The 16,895-nt window shown below is 37.1% G+C and overlaps 1 protein-coding gene across 9 annotated transcripts in view; it reads right to left on the minus strand.

Annotated features, from left to right (window-relative positions):
• Nucleotides 1–16,895, minus strand: part of CTNNA2 (catenin alpha 2) — a 1,140,166-nt gene that overhangs the window by 223,400 nt on the left and 899,871 nt on the right. For all 9 annotated transcript variants that reach the window (NM_001133576.1, XM_063713280.1, XM_024241972.3 and 6 more), the window contains 1 exon segment: nucleotides 4,578–4,730. In NM_001133576.1, the coding sequence (NP_001127048.1) occupies nucleotides 4,578–4,730 (153 nt within the window).

The raw sequence follows: 16,895 nt of genomic DNA on the forward strand, positions 1-16,895 counted from the left end.
TCAGGAATTTGAGACCAGCCTGGCCAACATAGTGAAACCCCGTCTCTACTAAAAATACAAAAATTAGCTGGGCCTGGTGGCGGGCACCTGTAATCCAAGCTACTTGGGAGGCTGAGGCAGGAGAATTGCTTGAACCCAGGAGGCAGAGGTTGCAGCGAGCAGAGATTACGCCACTGCACTCCAGCCCAGGCGACAGTGCGAGACTCCATCTCAAAAAAAAAAGAATGCTTGCTGACAGTTTTTAAGTCAGTCCTACCCTTCCCCCATTTCCCTTTTGTCCCCAAAATGGGCAAACTGATAAGAGGGGCCACCTTTTTATTGCTATTGGGAAATACAAACCACTCAAATCCTGGCTGTCACATAGAAATCCTGATCCCAGCCACATGCCCCAACATGATAAGAACTAAACCCACTTATTCTTCTCTTTGTTTGAACCATTATGAACTAGCATGGTTGCCTGCTCTGCTGTCCCTGAAGTCCCATTACATGAGCAATAAACCTGTCTGGACCCTCTTGGTGGGTGTGTTGCATCATCGATATTAACATCCCAGTGGATTTTGGATGTGTTGGGGGCTGCCATCTGTGGAGCCGCCCCAAAACAAAAATAAAATTGATCCAAACATTGGAGTTCTTTGACTTAGGCTTTTGAAATAACTGTGATTAATATTTTTTTAAAGGAGATGACCTGATAATAAATTTTACTAGAGAATTGGAGTCCCTTTAAAAAAGAATCAACTAGAAATTTAAAAAAAAATTGAACTCAATATATAAGTTTTAAGTACATTTGACATACATGGATAAGTGAACTTAAAATTAGGGCAGTAGGAAATAACCAGACTTAAGCATAGATTAGAGGGAAATTTATATCCTTAAATGAGTACAGCACTAAAATAAGAAAGGCAAGAAATTAATGACATGATTATCCATTCCAATAAGTTAGAAAAGAAGAAGTAAGTTTTACTGGAAGAAAGCAGGAAAAAAAAAAAAAAAGAACTATAAAGAGGGCAGAAACAAATAAAATAGAATACAAACAAATCTATAAAGCTGAAAGCTTATTTTTAAAATTGATAAACTATCTGCAAAACAAATCAAGGAAAAAAGAGAAAATACTAATTAGTTAAATGAGGAGTGGGGAAAAAAGAAACCGTACTGCAGATCCTTATACATCTAACAAAAAATACAAATGTATTATGGACAATTTTATGCCAGTAAATTAGAAAATTAAATGACAAATTCCTAGAAGGCAAATTAACAAAGCTGACCTTAAAAGAAATTTAAAAAATTTAAATAGTCATATGATTTTAAACCTTTCCACAAATAAATCCCCACACTTACATTGTTTTATCAGTGAATTCTACCAAACATTTAAAAAATAAATGAGGCTCATCTTACACATTCACTTCCAAAAAATAGACAGACGAAAAAATTTTCATTTCATTTTTTAAGGGAAAGCATAACTTTGATATCGATACCTCTGAAAGAGAATAAAGGAGACGAGAAAATCATCTCAACATCTGCAGAAAAAGCATTTGATACAATTCTATAGTTATTCATAGTTTTTTAAAAGTATTTTGGCAAATGGGTACTAGAACTAGCTTGACCTAATTAAAGTATCTGAAAGAAACATAAAGCAAACAATATAATTAATGGGAAAGAACTGAAATTTCCCCACCGAGATCCAGAAATCACAAAAATATTTATCACCACAATATTGTACTGTAGGTCCTAGCTAGTACTACAATGCAAGGGAAAAAAAACAAACTATAAGTATTGGGAAAGAAGAAATACACTTATATGGTTTGGCTGTGTTCATATTCAATCTCACCTTGAGTCGTAATAATCTTCATGTGTCAAGGGTGATTCCAGGTGGAGATAATTGAATCATGGAGGTGGTTTTTCCCATACTGTTCTCCTGGTAGTGAATAAGTCTCATGATATCTGATGGTTTTATAAAGGGGACTTCCCCCGTACAAGTTCTCTTGCCTGCCACCATGTAAGATGTGTCTTTCCTCCTCCTTTGCCTTCCGCCATGATTGTGAGGCCTCCCCACATATGTGTAACTGTGAGTCAATTAAACTTCTTTCATTTATAAATTACCCAGTCTTGCATATGATATGTTTTATTAGCAGCATGAGAACAGACTAATACAACAGTCATAATTTGCAGGCACATGACTATGTACATAGAAAATCCAAAAGGAAATTATCAAAATTTTAGAATTAGTAACTGAATTTATCAAGTTCAGTGGATATAAAATCAATATACAAATGACTTTTTCATATTACAGACACAGAAACTAAGAAAGGTGCCCATATCTACACACTTTTCAAAACTAGAAAAAGGCTAACACTCAGCTCAGTGGTTCAAGTTTGGGTTTTTTTTGTTTTTTTTTTGTATATATGCAAACTTGTAGATTTCAGTTACTCCCTAGTCAAACAGAGGCCAGACCCCACACTAGCCCCTGTATCTCCTAGGCATCAAGATATTAAAATGCTGCTGGCCACAGTGACCATCCATGGGAAATGAAGGGAATACCTGATGGAGGCAAAGTGCAGTTTTCTGAAACGTGGAGCTGCAAGTAATCTAAGCTTTCAGCTTCTGTCACAAGCTGAGGATCAAGAATCACATGTAGTGAACAGATTTACCTACAATGGAACCTAAAGACAGAATAAGGGGAAAGGGTGGATGTGTCCAGGGCCTGTCACAGGAGAAAGGAGAGTGAGTGGAAAAAGCTGGGTCTTTGGCCCCAGTCTCATATTTACACAAGATGTTAAGTTTGAAATTCAAATATGTCCTGCAAATGAAGTAAAGGCACTAATAGGACCGAAAGTAGATGTTTATCACACGACTTGAAATCCATGTCCCATTCTTCATCCAGAGTGTCTACAACACACCATCAATTAATATTTTCAGTAAACTCTGCAGTTATCTTGTAAATGTTGTAATTATATAGATGGGATGGTATATTTATATGCTAACATTATTTTATTACATGTGAATATTTAAAGTTTTGTAGCACCCATCAGCATTATTTTTTTTTTCCTCTTCTTTCTTCCCTTCCTTCTGTACCCATATCCTCCTCCTTCTCTGCCTTCCCCTTCTCAAAACATGAAAGTGATCAGAGCTTCCAAGGTCAACCTTGGAAAAGACTCTGGATCACTTAGCTATCTAAGTGAACTCTCCGAGCATGTAGGTGGAATGTGAAGGGTGATAGAAGGCTTGCCTGATATGAGAGAACAGAGCCAGAAAAACTGCTTTGACATTGTATTACCCTAGTTTTAGCTCTAGGCTGGTATTGTCTCAAGACATTGGGGTTATGGCAGGAAGTTCAAAGCTTCCATTATTGTGGCCAAGGCTTTTGCACATAGAACCTACTGACTGCTGTCATGGGTGATGGCTCAGCCTGTATCCTAGAGAAGCAGAGGCTTGACATAGGACTTCCTGCTGGCTGGGTGTCTTCAGCCCGAGGCACCTGCAGTGCTGGATTAACCAAGGAGCAAACTAAGCAGGTGCTTAGCATGCAACTAAACCGAACACCACCCCCATCACCCACTCCAGGAAAAGCAGAGAGGATTTTACATTTAAAGAACTTTCTGAGGATTTTAATTTTTCCATCCAAATGAAAAAAAAAAAAGAACTTATTTTCCTTTCAGCTTGCATTTTTCTGTCATTTTAAGTGATTTTATTTTATTGTGAATTAAAGTGGGAATGCATCACAGTGGTGGTGGTGGTGGTGGTGGTAGGATTAAGCGCTCAGAGCCTGTAAAAGTTTAACCTGGCCCTAATAACCATTCCTTAAATTTTCCAGGATCCATCCTCATCCCTCCTGGGCTCTTGTTCTCTAGCACACATATTTCTTGTGTAACATCTCTATTTTCTATTGTATTTAGCCCCACATCACTAATCCTACCTTTGCCAGGCTGTTCGTTTTCAGCTCCTAAATTTAGGCAGCCTAGTTATTATTTACTTTGTACGATATTTTTTTCAATATTATGCCGTAAAATTTTGCATTTATAAAGCAACTCCCACAGATTCCTCTAACACATAAAATATACTTACAATGCTTAACTTACCCTAGTACTGCCCCAAGATCTTCCACCAAAAGTTCAAACATCTCTTTGGGGAAGGTAGGTTTTTTTTTTTTTTCACAAGTTCTCAGTGTGGACAGCATCTAGGCACCACTGGGTGGAGTGGACAGGGGTTTGAGGTGGGAAAAAGGAGAAGTGTCCTAGGCCTCCATTCAGAAATTTTAATTTACTCCCTCAAATCAAAGCTGGTATTCAGCACTCCAGAGTTCCCTTCTACTTCTTTTGTTTCAGCTCCTGCTTGTTGTTCAGGAAAAATGGCAGATATGTTTCGGAGCATGCTTAGAATTGTGAGATAGATAAAAGAAAGATGATTCATAGCTTGATTCCTTCGAAAGGGGGTACAGTAATCAGAAAGTAAAGGAAGGAATGATTCCAGGACTTTGTTTCTCCAAAAATACAATAGGATATCTCTCTAGTGAAATTCTAAGAGCCATATGCAGAGATTGAACCCATCGGTAAACTCTAGTCTTCAGGCCCCTCCACACTTACCTCTACCAGTTTGTTGGCATGCTCACGGAAAACTTGAGCATATTCTTTCACTTCCTTTTCATTTCCGCTCTTTGCAGCCTCAATGAGAACTAGCAAAGGAACATTGGTTTCCAAGAAAGAATCAGATATGTGATCCATCACTGCTTTCCGAAGCTACAGTTGAAACAAAAACAAAAAATGACATACAATTAAGAAATAGTATAATTGTCCATTTTTTTCTAAACTGTTTTTGAGCTCTCATTACCCATGGAGATAATATTCCTATTTTCTTTTTAAAATTTTCCCAGTGCTTATATTATTAAAGGAAAACCAATGACTGATGGAAGCATGTGAATTAAACATATTATATGTCAACTTGAAAGTTACATAAATGGCCTGTTGCTCAATACACACTATGGGTCCTCTAACATCAAAGGCCTTCTCTCATCCTTCATTGACCTGAACCTTCTGGATGTTTTGAATCATGACACAGTTGAAGAATTCAGGCTCTTTGAAAAGGAAAAATCTAGGCATCAACCAACAAGTCAGGAGAACTTTGGATAAAGATCTAAACTTTGAAGCCAACCGTGAAACTTGGCCACTGTGCAGTCTCCTGCCCATTCTAGATCCATTGTTTGTGTTAGATAGAAGCAGAAACATGAAACATCTAACAATCTCAAAACTGCTTGTGCCCAGGTGCTATGATGACATAGTTGCTATGTTCCAGAAATACTTATAATTATTCTTCAAGATAAATGAGAATAAACAAGCCCAAATCTTCTAACAATGCATAATTATACATCATTCCCACATTGTTAAAATAGAAAACAGTGCAGCTGCTTGAAAATAAAATGAAACTGTCCCTGAAAAATTACCTTGGTGCTGTTTTGTTCATAATTATCTGAACGTATATGGGATATACATAAAAATAAACAGAAGAGAAGATGATAAACACTATGCTTGTTTTCCAAACAAATATACCTACCCAGGAGCATTCAAGTGAATCTCTTGATAGGATGACACACACACGTTCGTTATTGGTCAGAACAAGGAAAATTAAGAACAAATCTCAATTCCTTTTTGCACTAATTACCATAAGGTATGCAATGAAAGTATGTATAACTTAGTTTGGTTTAACTCTGAATTGTGTTTGACATTTTACCATATAAAATGTAATAAAGTCTATGTAAAGTTAACATCTCCCACATACTCATTTGACAAAGTGTATTAAATTACTGCCTGGGATAATGCTGGTTATTGGTGAGCTCATGTATAATGTGTCATTTACTCAGCTAAAATCTTTGCATATTATATCATTTCATTCCTATTACACACTATGAGATAGGAATGATTCTTATACTAGTTCTTCAAATGAAGAAGCTGGGACTTTAAAAAGTTAAATAACTTGTCTGCAGTCATAAGTTAACAAATGGCAGTGCCTAGGGTAAGAAGGTCTGAAGGAGATCCTACAGTGAACACTTGAAATTGACCTGTCGTGGCTCTCTTCCAGAACAGGCCCACAATGGAGGAAAAAATATTTAGAGTGGAATCAAAATTGAACTTGACAGGGACAACAGAGACAAAAGAAAGAGAAGGTTGAGATAAAGTAGGGGAGATAAGAAGATTCAGGTTATCTCAACAATTAGACAAACATAGTTTTTAATACCACACAAAAATAACAGAAGTGATTGCTCTGGGAAGCTTGAAAAGCTGTCTGCATCAAGCCTCTCTCTAAGCCTTCAGGAAGATATTGTGCACAAAAATGAACAATTTAAAATTATCAAGGCCAAATCTCATCCAAAGTTATAAGAAAAATTAGATTAAGAAACATAATATCATCATCCCTAGGCACACTGAAACATGACAGAAAGATATGCTTATAAAATAGATTCAAACTGTAACCTACCATTTCAAATAAATTAAAAACATCACAAAAATAATATAAAATATGGAAGAACATGATAAATTAGAATAAGAAAAACTAAAGAATTAGGTCATGAAACTCAAGAAAGAATTATAAATAAAAGAAAATCATTTGAAAAAGACTAAGAATGAATAAACACCACACCAAATGCCATAAGACAAATAAAATAAGGAAAAGTTTCAAATCCAAAAAATATTTTTTAAAGACTAAAAAAACATTTTAGAAAATGTGACAAATATTGAAGATAGGCAAAGAAAAGTCAATACACGGCTACCAGGGGGTCCATGAATAAAGAAAATCAAAACAAGAAAACAGAATGAATACCAAAAATTGTAACCAATGAAAACTTTCCAGAATATATGTATGTATTAAAACTATATTCTAATACTGTATATTTTTAAATTGCTGATAAGGTGGGTTTTTAATGTTCTCATCAAAAAAAAAGTATGTAAGGTGATGAATATGTTAGCTTAATTTAATCATTCATAATATATACATATATCAAAATATCACATTGTACTCCACAAACATATATATGCTAATGAAAAATAAAAAATTTAAAATTAAACAAATAACCTACAATCTGAAATAATGTATCATGTACCTGAGAAGACTGACCCGTAATTATCAACCAAGATATTTTCCAGTAAAATGACTGAATTCTAAAGAAAAATGAGCGGGAAAAAATTGCATTTCAGCAAATATAGCGTATGACTTATACAAGAAAAAATAGATCATCACCAGATTTTTAATAGTAAAGATTTATGCCAAAGGAAAATATTGTCTTTAAGATACTCAAGGAAAGAGAATGTAAACTAAGAATTTTATAACCAGCAAAACTGACTTTCAAGGATATAAGGCATAGAAAATCTAATAAAAATCCAAGAACTCAGAATATTTTTCTCATGACCCTTTCCTATCTAGTTATTTTAAGAAATAAAATATTTTAAGAATTAAAATAATTAGGAAAATATTAATGTAAAAAGTGATAGAATATAGTATAAATGTTTATATACTCTGACAATAAAGACATATTACAACATTGTAAAAAGGGGACAAGAAAGGGAATAGAAAATACCAAAATATTTTAAGTATTTTATGTAATTTTAATTATAGGGGAAGTATGAATATTATTATTCCAACATTATTATGTTTAAAGGTAGAATAAAGCAAATTATTAACTATGAAATTTTAATTCATCATTTCCTATGTCCTTGCTAACCAGGAGTGTTGGTGGGAAAGAAAGTAAAGAAAACTTCTCCAATGTTAGATCTGAATTAGAAATGTCAGTAGAAACACATAGGATTTGATTCAGCTTTATCGAGGTATAACTGACAAATAAAATTGTATATATTTAAAGTGTATAACATGATGATTTGATAAACATACATTTTTTATAAACATACATATTGTGAAATGATTACCACAACTGAGTTAATTAACATATACATTCCCTCATATAGCTACCTTTTTTTTTCTTTATTGGTGAGAACACTTAAGATCTACTCTCTTAGCAAATTTCAAGCATACAGCACAGCATTTTTGATAGTCATCATGGTGTATATTAGATTCTCATAGCTTATTCACTGTATAACTTAAAGTTTGTACCCTTTGACCAGCATTTCCCATTTCACCACCCCCACCTCCAGCCCCTAGCAACCATTGGCTTACTTTTTGTTTCCGCGAGTTCCACCTCTTGTTTGTTTGTTTGTTTTTAGGTTGCATATATAAGTGATGCCATACAATATTTGTCTTTCTCTGTCTGGCTTATTTCACTAAGCACAATGCCCTCCAAGTACATCCATGTTGTCACATATAAAAGATTTCTATTTTTATATGGTTAATAATATTTCATTGTGTATATATCTATTTATCTGTCTATCACATTTTTTATCCATTTATCTGTCAGTGGATACTTGGTTGATTCCATGTCTTGGCTATCATAAATAATGCTGCAATAAACATGGGGGTGCAGATATCTCTGAGATATTGATTTATTTCCATCAGATTCTACCCAGAAGTTCTAGTTTTAATTTTTTGAGGCACCTCCATACTGTTTTCTATGATTGTACTAATTTACATTCCCACAAACAACGTTCAAAGCTTTCCTTTCTCCATATCCTTGCCAACGTTTGAAAACATGAGATTTTAAATTGAAAACATATGCATACTTGCAAACACTTTCTCAGTTCTGTCTAATGAAAAAGACTGAAAATAATGGCTAGCCTAGTAGTGATGAACAACTTGAAAAACAATTTTACACTACAAAAAAAGAAAAAAACAAAAAAAACAGAGCTTCATGGAGAAAGGGCTGATTCCAGGCACCCTGAGGCCAGGAGTGTACAAATACGCTTGAAATATCTTGTCATGCCAGGTAGCAAAGAACTGTCAAAGACTCCCAGGGGCATGCCAGAATAACAGGAGGCTCCCACTGGCCAAAGATAGAGGTGCTTTGAGTTGAAGATAAAAGACATTCCCTGCCTCCCAATTAACTTAGGCCCCTGCATACATGAAGGAGAACTGCCTAGTGTTCTGTTACTGACCCAGTATTGTACATTATTAAGAAATGCAATTCTGTTGTTCAGAGCCTTTGTACATTTTGAAGTTTATTAGCTACAGTAGTTGGCCTGCCCTCATTTAACTTGGAAATAGACTTTTTATTTTCCTACGAACTCTGCCTTCCCTTATTTAGATCCTTTCTACTTGAAGTGTGGGCCACTGGCCAGTACCACTGCCATTTCCTGGGAGCTTATTAGAAATGCAAAACCAAGGCCCCACCCAGACCTGCTTTTAACCAGAATCTGCATTTTAATAAGATGCCTAGGTGATTATTCCACAGTATAAAGTTTGAGGAATGCCTCCCTAGAAGACCTGTTGTCAAGTTCTTGGTCTCAAGCATTAGAAATTAATTCTAGCTGATTTAAGTAGAAAGATTGATCTGTCAGTTCACAAAATGGGCAAAATTCAGAAATGTTAAGACACCCTGGGTCTTTGTGACAATAGGTTTTGATTCAAAATGTTAGGCAGACCTGCTTTTCATCTGGGTGAAACAGAGACCAGAACTCTGGGTCATACATCCTCAACTAGTTGCAAGAGTACAGGAGGTAGCGGCCGGGAGGAAAGTATTCTTTGAAAACAAGTGTTTTAGCCATTTAAGCTTCTTATACAGAGATTCATAACATGAGGAATTCTCTAAACACAGAAAAGGAACCCAGATACTGACCTGAAAACAAAAAAGTGGCCAGCAAAGAAAAGATCTGGCAGAAAACTAATTCAGGGATTCAAGCATGAGTGGAAGCTGAAAATAAATAGAGATACATTTATAAGAAATAATTAAAAGGTGAAGAGTTGTTTATAAGGAACAAGATCAAAAGCTATGAACTAGGACAGGAATGGCAAGTATGCTACAACTCTTCCTTTCTATGCCCACCCCAGACATGATTAATCAATTGCTGCATTCTTTTATGCAGAGCTCAAATACTACTTTATAATCCTTTTCAACACAGTGCTCCAAGTAGCTACTACTAATCAATCCTGTTTCTCCTTCAGGATGAAAGCTTTCTTTGCTAAACCTTCCCCGCAATTGAAGCCTTTTGCATGCCAATCTTTAGGCAGAATTGGCTATGTGTCTGAGCAACCCAATGCCATCTTGACTTTCAGAAATAAAAGTTAACACCCAAGTTGAGGCTGGGTAGATGATGTTTAATAAATGCCTGACCATTTAACATCTACCCTGTCATTTAGATAAATGTTTACAAAAATCTTGTTAAGAATAATAGTGTTAACTTCTTCATTACAATGATTTAAGAAATACCAGCCAAGGTTAAAACTGGGGTTAGAGGGTGATTTCAAATAGGCTCAAAAAATCTGAAGCCTTAAATCTTTCCATGAATATGGCTGCTCCAGGCCTTACACGATTACTGACATGTTCTGCCATATTTCCTTAAGCTATGTGGTATAATTGTCATTAAAAATGTAAAATCAAAGCAACAAAGTGACTGAGCCAGGAGCCATCCAGCCTAGGGGGCTTGACAAGTAGTGAGCTTCATTAAGTCCGGCAAAGTTTAGCCAGTCTGAAGGTCAATTAGGGTAATCAGTCAGTGCTATAATCTATCCAAAGCCACTTTAATAAGCCAAGTTGCCATCAATGCGCACTCCAATGGTAATGAAGGCACTCTTCATTGTTCAGGTTGGGGTGGGAGCAGGTAGGGGGAGGAGAGGCATATCTATAAAGCCTGGGGAAGACATTTAAAGAATAATCGTGGTTCTTGCTTTATTTAGTTTTCCTTATAAGAGAAACACGAAATTCTCTGGTCATTATCTTGATGAAACCAACTGTCTTTCATGAAGCAAAATCATTTTAATTGGGATACTAGCATCTCTTTTTAATGGAACCAATTACCTCTATCAGGACCTGTACTTTTCCCTACCCATCTCATTCATCATCCACCAAATTCATTCAGGTCTGCTGGATCAATCAAAAGTACAACTGTCATCATCAGCAACACTTATAATGGAGCCAGATCAACAGCCAGATCGACATATGTGCCCTTAGATTTTTTTCTCTATGAGTGCTGATAGTCAGTATAAAAGTTAGGAACATGTCTCACTGATGGAATAGATAATTGTAGTAGATTTGTTGCATGAATAACCTTATTCTTCTATGTCCTTCTATCCATACCATTGCCATGTAACTCTGTAGTGCCTGCCCTCTGTGACTCTGGGCTTGGCCATGTGTCATGTTTAGGGCCAATGGATGTTGGCCACCATGATGTATGTGGACATTTGAAAGGCTCATTCAACATTAGGCGGGCTTGGTCTTGTTCTCTGCCATCCCCATGAGAAGCACGTGCCCAGGCTAGACTGCCTGTCCCAGGAAAAGGGTGACAAACCTATTGACCAGGACTGAGTCACCTCAGTCATCACTGTCAAGGCCATCCTAGATCCATTAAGAGCAACAGAACCCAGACACAGGAGAAGGCCAGGCCAAGATGACCACCTCAGACCAGTGAGCTACAAATGCTATTGCTGTATGCCCCTGAGGTACTGTTAACACTACACTGTTGTGACAATAGATAACTGATAAGATGACATACATAGAATAAGTTTTCATGGTCACCAAATCACCTTTTGGTGAAGTAGTAGAGGCATCTTGAAAATAAATTTCTGATCAATTAGTGGACTAGTTTGGTGCCATTTCAATTCATTTCTTTGGCCAAATGCACTGAAATAACAGTAGTCTACTCCTCATGTTTCATTATATAGCCATGGGCTGTGTGTAAGAAAATCACAGCTGTAATTTATTATTTTTATAGATTAAACAAATGCTTTACTTAAAATGTTATAACAAAGAGACAAGTCATGGGGACAAGGACAAGGAAGGGTTGATTGGGGCTTTTCCTGAAGGACAGTAACAGGTACTTAGCTCCTTCTGTTGATTTCATTTTCTGCCCCAGCACGCACAGGTCAGTGTCAAATTCCTCCTTTACCTCCACGATATGCAAGAGCACTTGCCTTTATGAGAAGAGACAGTGAAAAGCTGCCTCAGGGTCCCAGGGAGTGCTGGGATCATTGTGGATCTCCAGATGGCTTAATCCAGCAGGTACAGCACCTTGACATGGTGCTGTTAAAAATGTTAGCAGAAAATGGAGCCTATGGTTGCTGGGTGCAGTATAAGAAAGCAAAGGAGAGGCTAGTGGAAGGGAGAGTATATGCAAAAGACAGAAGTAACTGCAGCAGTGAGATGAGGAGAGGTGGCGAGAGCTGAAAAGCATTGGGGAAAATTAATATTTCATAATAACAATCTTCATTTAGTGCTTATTTCATGCCAGATACTGCTCTAAACGATTAGAATAACTTGTTTATTTCTCTCAAAAATCACTGGCTACTATTTTATTCATTTTATAGGTGAGGAGACTGAGACAATAGAATTAAGTCACTTGTCTACATTCACAAAGCTAACAGATGGCAGTGGCAGGATTTGAACCAATATTGCTTGGCCCCAGACTACATGCTTTCAAATACTAACATACGCAAGCTGTCATTTGTCTACTTTGTGCCAGTTTTGTGTACATTATTGACCAAAAGCAATGGTATATATGATGACAGCAGCAAACATTCCAGGAACAAATGTGATTCCTGAACGAGTAAAGTATATATACAAGGGATTCTGAAAGCTCCCCTCTTCCCCACCCATGATAAAGTAAGACCAAAAAGAAGAAGAGCCCCTGTGGAGAGGATAAAAGAAGAGAGCCCATGGCATATGGACACCATAAGACGGAATCAGTGATTCTACCAGAGGTAGAAGTGATGCTGAGTCCTAATGAGTCCCTACTCTGGGAGTAGAAAGAGACCTGCTTGATACTCACTATGAGACTCTCACTTTCCGGGGGTTTAGGGATCTGGAAAAAAAATGGAGAACTTGTGGTCTAAGATATGCCTACTTCAACAATGTATTTGATGAATTATACTTGCTCTAATGTAACCATTTTCTTATAACTCTTAATGATCAAAATGTTTTAAAATAGTAAATTGTAAGATGCTAAATAAAGTGTGTTTCTTAGGATTCTAACTGGGTTCAAGCCAAGGGACAAGAGACTTCTCCCAGAAAGACTGCTATCCATTTTCCACACTTTGATATGGTAATTATGGTTTATATGGAAATCCATAAGCCAGGTGGTGGCAGAGGTGAGCCTTACTATAGAGAAATCTTTGAAAGCTGCAAATGCAGCTTGGTACTGCGACAATCTAGCATTCTAATTTGCATTCTCACTCTTAAGAGTATTAGGATCAAAACTTCTTCTTGAATATATCTTTTCCATAGTCTATAAACACAGGCATATCCAAAAGTGAGAGCCAGAATCCTCAGCAGCCAGGACCAGGGACATCTTGGACGTGGTATCAGCTAGCAAGTGCAGAAACTCATAAATACTGCCTTCTTTAGCTCATGGGCCCTGTGATTTGTGTCTCTGATGAGCAGGGGCACATTTTTTTGACCCCTCCAGTAAACAGGCAATGTAATTCCTCTGTAAATTGACTACTAGAATGGTTTAAATGCCCTTGCCTACAAGCTGAAAGGCATAGTTAACACTTTTTACATAAGCTAGAAGACCAAAATTTAGCTATCAATCAACCAGGGCAGAAAAGAATGACTTGACAAAATCATTCGTTAAGTCTGACAGGAGTCAAGAACACAAGACTTTTTTCCAATGGTTTAAATGTATGTGTGACAGAGGAATATTAATTGCATAAGACAAGACATTTAAAGGTATTAGCTCAGCACTACCAGTCTATTTTACCCAATTAAGGCTATACATCAATGTAAATAACTGCATTTTCTTCAGCAAACCCAAAGGAATGCAGTCAATAGATCATACCTGCTCTAGCAATTCTTATTTCGTGGCAGCACAGAGTCATGAAAGAATAGACACAGTTTAACTCACTAACTCAAAAAGAAAAACAAACTGTCTCAAAAATGGACAAAAGTTGTCTACCTATTGGGTGGCGTATGAGGAGTGTATGCTGTATATTGAGCCACATCTAATACTGCAAAAGTATTTTGTACAAAGTCTAAAAACCTGCAACCATTTGATAAATATGAAACAGCTCCCTGCAAAAGACAATCTAAGAAAAAAATATCTCTCCCTAGTCAACTAGTTTTGCAGAAGCTCACACTTGCATAAGACTTTGAAGGCTGTGTGCCTCATTTTAATGTACTCAATGAAAAACACCTCTGCAATTCCTTTTACTGGAGAAATATTCATTCTTGAAAAACTAAAAAAGGTCTCTTATTTGCCTTTAACTGTGAAATTCAAAATTCCTTTCTTAATGGATCTATAAAGAAAAATCTACACAAATGCCACAGTTTTATTCAGGATATTTAAGTGTTATGCCAAAGAAATGAAATGAGAGTAAACGTACAAAAATATGATGGTACAGATACTAACACAATTAGCTTGGAGGTGGCAGGAACCTTATTATAAGAGAAATAAGAAGTCCTCAGAAAGAAATTATGCTTTATCACTTACTTACTTACTTTACTAAACTGTACTCAAGGGCCAGTGTTCAGTCATTTATTCCTTCCACTGGCATTTAAGTAGCTCTTGGTAGATGAAGCACTGTTTTTGGCCAGGGATACAGAAAAAAACAAGACAAGCCATCTCCTCTCACTTTCTGCTGAAAACTCCTCCACTGTCTCCACTCCCAACTACTAACAAAGCTACAGTGATCAACATGACCTCATACATGGTTGACTGGCCTCATAAATGGTGCTTACAGGTAAGCATGAGTTATTCCTGTCAAATGTATTGGAGGCTGGCCTAAACAACACTGTAAAAAAGTCTAATTTTTCTACATTTCTTTCACATCATATTGCACTTTTTTTTCTTACTTAAAGATTCTCTTAAGATTTCTCCACCCCTCCATCAGAACAGGCATTCTTTCTATTGCCCAATGTCTAACTTAGCCCAGAAGAGGTGGCATTTCCAAAGGGTGAAATTTTAGGTGGCAAGGGTGAAGGTGGAAAAGATATTTCTAGCATAACTACCTTGCTCAGATCTCTGAACCCAGACCAAAAAGCAGGTCAACTCTTCTGCATATTTGGAAGGTCTACTCAGTTTCTGGCTGCTTATTTTAATAATAATCCTGTGCATGTCCTGTTTTTATAGCTTGCAGAGAACTTTCCTAGACATTGTTTCATTTGACCTTCCTTACAATGTCATGGTGTGGGTGAAGGGTGCAGTTTGTAGGGTGAGGATCATTATTTGCGTTGTTTAGATGAGGAGAGAGAGGATCCTCTGGTTGCATATAGAAAATGCCAGAGTCAGGTGTTAAGGTTCCAATAATAGTGCCATTTTACTTAAGATCTATGTGTTTATGGACCTGGCTGTTGAAGTTCACAAATCCTAACTGGACAAAGGTCACTTTTCTTTCAATTCTTCACTCCCACCCCTAGTCGATTACTTACTTCCAGCCTTATGTCCCATCCACCATTGCTTGCTCCAAAGGGAGATCTAAGATCAGATGCCTGGATGTTTTATTCTGAGTATATAATATCTGCCATTGATTAACTGGTGGTGAATAGGCACAAGCTTCTTGAGCCCAGTGTGAAAGAGTCAAAAGCTGCATCAGTAACAGAATAACCTTACCCTAGCAAGGACCTTTAGGAAGCTTGTAATATGCCCCCAAAATGATTTAATCCCCTCACAATTTAATTGGTAATTGGGAAAGACAATTACTGAATGGATGGATTTGATGGCAGGCTAAGAGCAGAAGCCTATAAAAAATGTGTGGTTAAAGAGCATGAAGCAAGATACAGAGATGAGCTCTCAAAAACTATTATTTCTTTCTAATGGGGTCCGTCCTACACACCTGTTACGGTGTGGTAGGATTGGTACCAGGTAGAGTCACCTGGCCTGTACTTCCACATATCATGCACTCCACATTACAGCACAAGTCCTGTGGGTCTTAGAAGAATGTCTATTATAAATATAAGCACCCGGGGAGGATCCCAGACAAAACTCACTACTTCTCACTCTAGGTACGAGTGAAACCTCAGTTCACTTGAGTGGGATGGGTAACTTGGGGGAATAAGATGCTGTTGAGTGAGGAAGGGAGAATGATGAGCACTTACTTCTTGGTGCAGATGTCACTGATAAATGTACCTCTGAAGTTTCTGGCCATTTGTGGTCAGTAAAGGGCTCAACACACTTTCTAAAACAGAAAACCATTTACCACACTCCCCTGTTTTACTCCAGTTATGGATAACGGTGTACCTCCCAGCTACCTTCCCTCTCCAGAGTTCTGCTGCCCTATGCAATACTTTTCACTTCCTGTCTTTAACTATTGCACAGCCTTGCATTTCCAACAGCTGCTGAATTTTTCCCTAGAGGGACTTCATTTCAGATAGAAGCCCAATGATTACTCCACATTCCCAACTTTGTGGCAATCCTATAAAATGACTGGTGCTGTTGCTATTTAAGGGAAACGTAGTTGGATTCAAGGTCCTCTAGCTTTTCAGGAAATTCAGGTGCTTACACCATATTTGTCTTCTCTCAAGCTAGGTTTACTTTTAGAGCGGGGATTGGCAGACTCTTCCCTGTAAAGGGCCAGGTAACATAGATTTTGGCCTTTGTGAGCCAGTTAGTCTCTGTCATGACTACGCAAGTCTGCAGTTGTAGCACAAAAGCAGTCAATACAACATTACATAATCAAACAGAGGGCTAAGTTTGGGACAGAGATAGTAATTGGTTGATGCCTGTTCTAGATGGTTTCATCAGTGGATTTTAGTCTTATATGCCTCTCACTCTATACATAAGTTTCTACTGCAATCTCTGGCTATTTCAAGCTCCATTTACCCACTGCTTACTTATAACCAAGCATCTGCTGTGTCCAGAAGCTACCTCCTTAAGAAGAGA

Source organism: Pongo abelii, chromosome 12 (assembly GCF_028885655.2).
Source record: "Pongo abelii isolate AG06213 chromosome 12, NHGRI_mPonAbe1-v2.0_pri, whole genome shotgun sequence".
Lineage (NCBI taxonomy): Eukaryota > Metazoa > Chordata > Mammalia > Primates > Hominidae > Pongo > Pongo abelii.